The sequence below is a fragment of the Hibiscus syriacus genome, unplaced genomic scaffold, assembly GCF_006381635.1.
Source record: "Hibiscus syriacus cultivar Baekdansim isolate YM2019G1 unplaced genomic scaffold, ASM638163v2 tig00112041_pilon, whole genome shotgun sequence".
Classification (NCBI taxonomy): Eukaryota; Viridiplantae; Streptophyta; class Magnoliopsida; order Malvales; family Malvaceae; genus Hibiscus; species Hibiscus syriacus.
The window spans coordinates 32011-33604 of NW_024063239.1; the positions used below are offsets into that span (position 1 = coordinate 32011).

The 1594-nt window shown below is 42.3% G+C and overlaps 1 protein-coding gene across 1 annotated transcript; it reads right to left on the reverse strand.

Moving 5' to 3' along the window:
- On the reverse strand, positions 1 to 901 carry LOC120174177 (vacuolar iron transporter homolog 2-like). Its single transcript, XM_039181121.1, has one exon. It carries the CDS (start codon positions 857 to 859, stop codon positions 164 to 166), a length of 696 nt encoding a protein of 231 aa, XP_039037052.1. The 5' UTR covers positions 860 to 901; the 3' UTR covers positions 1 to 163.
- Positions 902 to 1594: the final 693 nt, after the last annotated feature.

Here is a 1594-nt window from a genome sequence, read left to right on the forward strand (position 1 = left end):
TATTGCATAAACAAATATATTTATGTATATATTCTTACATAGCGTCGTCTACTAATACTGCGTCTAGGAAAAAAAAACAGAAAAGATTAATATCAGACAAAAACAAAATGGTTACAGTCCCATTACTCAGATTAGCCAAAGAGGCTAGCTGAAAAAAGGAAGTTCAAAGCCCACTTAATCCAATCAACTTGGTTAACCCAAAGGTTATAGCCATGGCTAGCCACCCTCCAACCAAGACCCGAACCGCAGACCTCACCGTCGGTGCTTTTCCTAAAACGGCTCCCAACCATCCGAACACCAGCAAAGCCAAGCTCACTGCACCGATCACTGCACCTACCCTCACCTTATACTCCTTTATGAACGATGCGGCCAGCAACGGAACCATTGCGCCCACCGAGAACGCAAGGGCCGAAGCTGCCGATGCTTGTAGAGGGTTCGGTAATGATTCCTTTTCACCTTCTTTTCCCTTTTCTTCTTCTTCGTCTGACGTTTCCCTATTTTCATCTCGTTGCTTGTCTCTTTTCATCTGGGCCAGTTCAATATCCAACTGCGAATACACCGAAACAAACTCACCTATGGCCATGCTGCATGCCCCTGCAACTAGACCAGCAAAACCCGTTAATATCATAGCTTTAATGTCTTGCTTTACTGCGCCAACACCCATCATGAGCGATGCGGTGGAGACGAGCCCGTCGTTGGCGCCTAGTACGGCAGCTCGTAGCCATTGAGATCGTTTCGAGTAGTTGACGTCATTGGTCGGTTCGAGTTCCATGCTAGCTTGTTGATGCTCGACATCGCTGACTGCAGGGATGGTGAACTTCTTGTTACTGAAAGATGTTCCATTGGTGGTGGTCTCCATGAGCAAACGTCAAGAGGGTTGTTATTCAGGAAAATGCAAAAGGAAATTAGTGAAGGAAAGGCTATGACGAAGTATGGGGGACACACGACCCTCTACCAGGGTATTTATTGAGGGAGACGTAGGCTATTGTTTTATTATTATTATTAATATTGTTTGAAGATAATTCTCAAACATTGAATGATCACACACCTCTAGTATTTTTTGTGCTCGAACTAAGAACTTCAAGAAATAATAACAATTTCTTTACCACGTCGCTCTCACTTCGTGCTAGACATAGGCTATTGAGGATGCAAATGTGGGGTACAATAAGCACTAGCGAACAAAGTAGCAAAAAATATTTCACATACGGATGTTTAAGGATGCCTACCTGGTTGAATATTTAGCCAAAAACTGGAAGCTCTTCCGCTCACCACAATACTCAGTCGAGTCCTCAAATTTGTTGGTAAAAAGAAACTACTTTGGTGCCAGATTCTACATGGGATAGTGCTTCTGCGTCAAATTGTTTGAAAAACCAAAGGAAAATAGAAAAGATTATAAAGTAAATGGACGTTTTTCATGTAGGAAATTAAAGAGCGATGACACATTGCGTCCCGGAAGAAATTGTTATTTCAGGGATGCAGTTACACAGGAACACAAATTCATGAATAAAGCAAGACTTTTGAACCACACAGAAACAAAGTAGTAAGCGTTTCCATCCCTTCGGTTATCCATTTCTATTTCTGTTTTCTTCCTTTA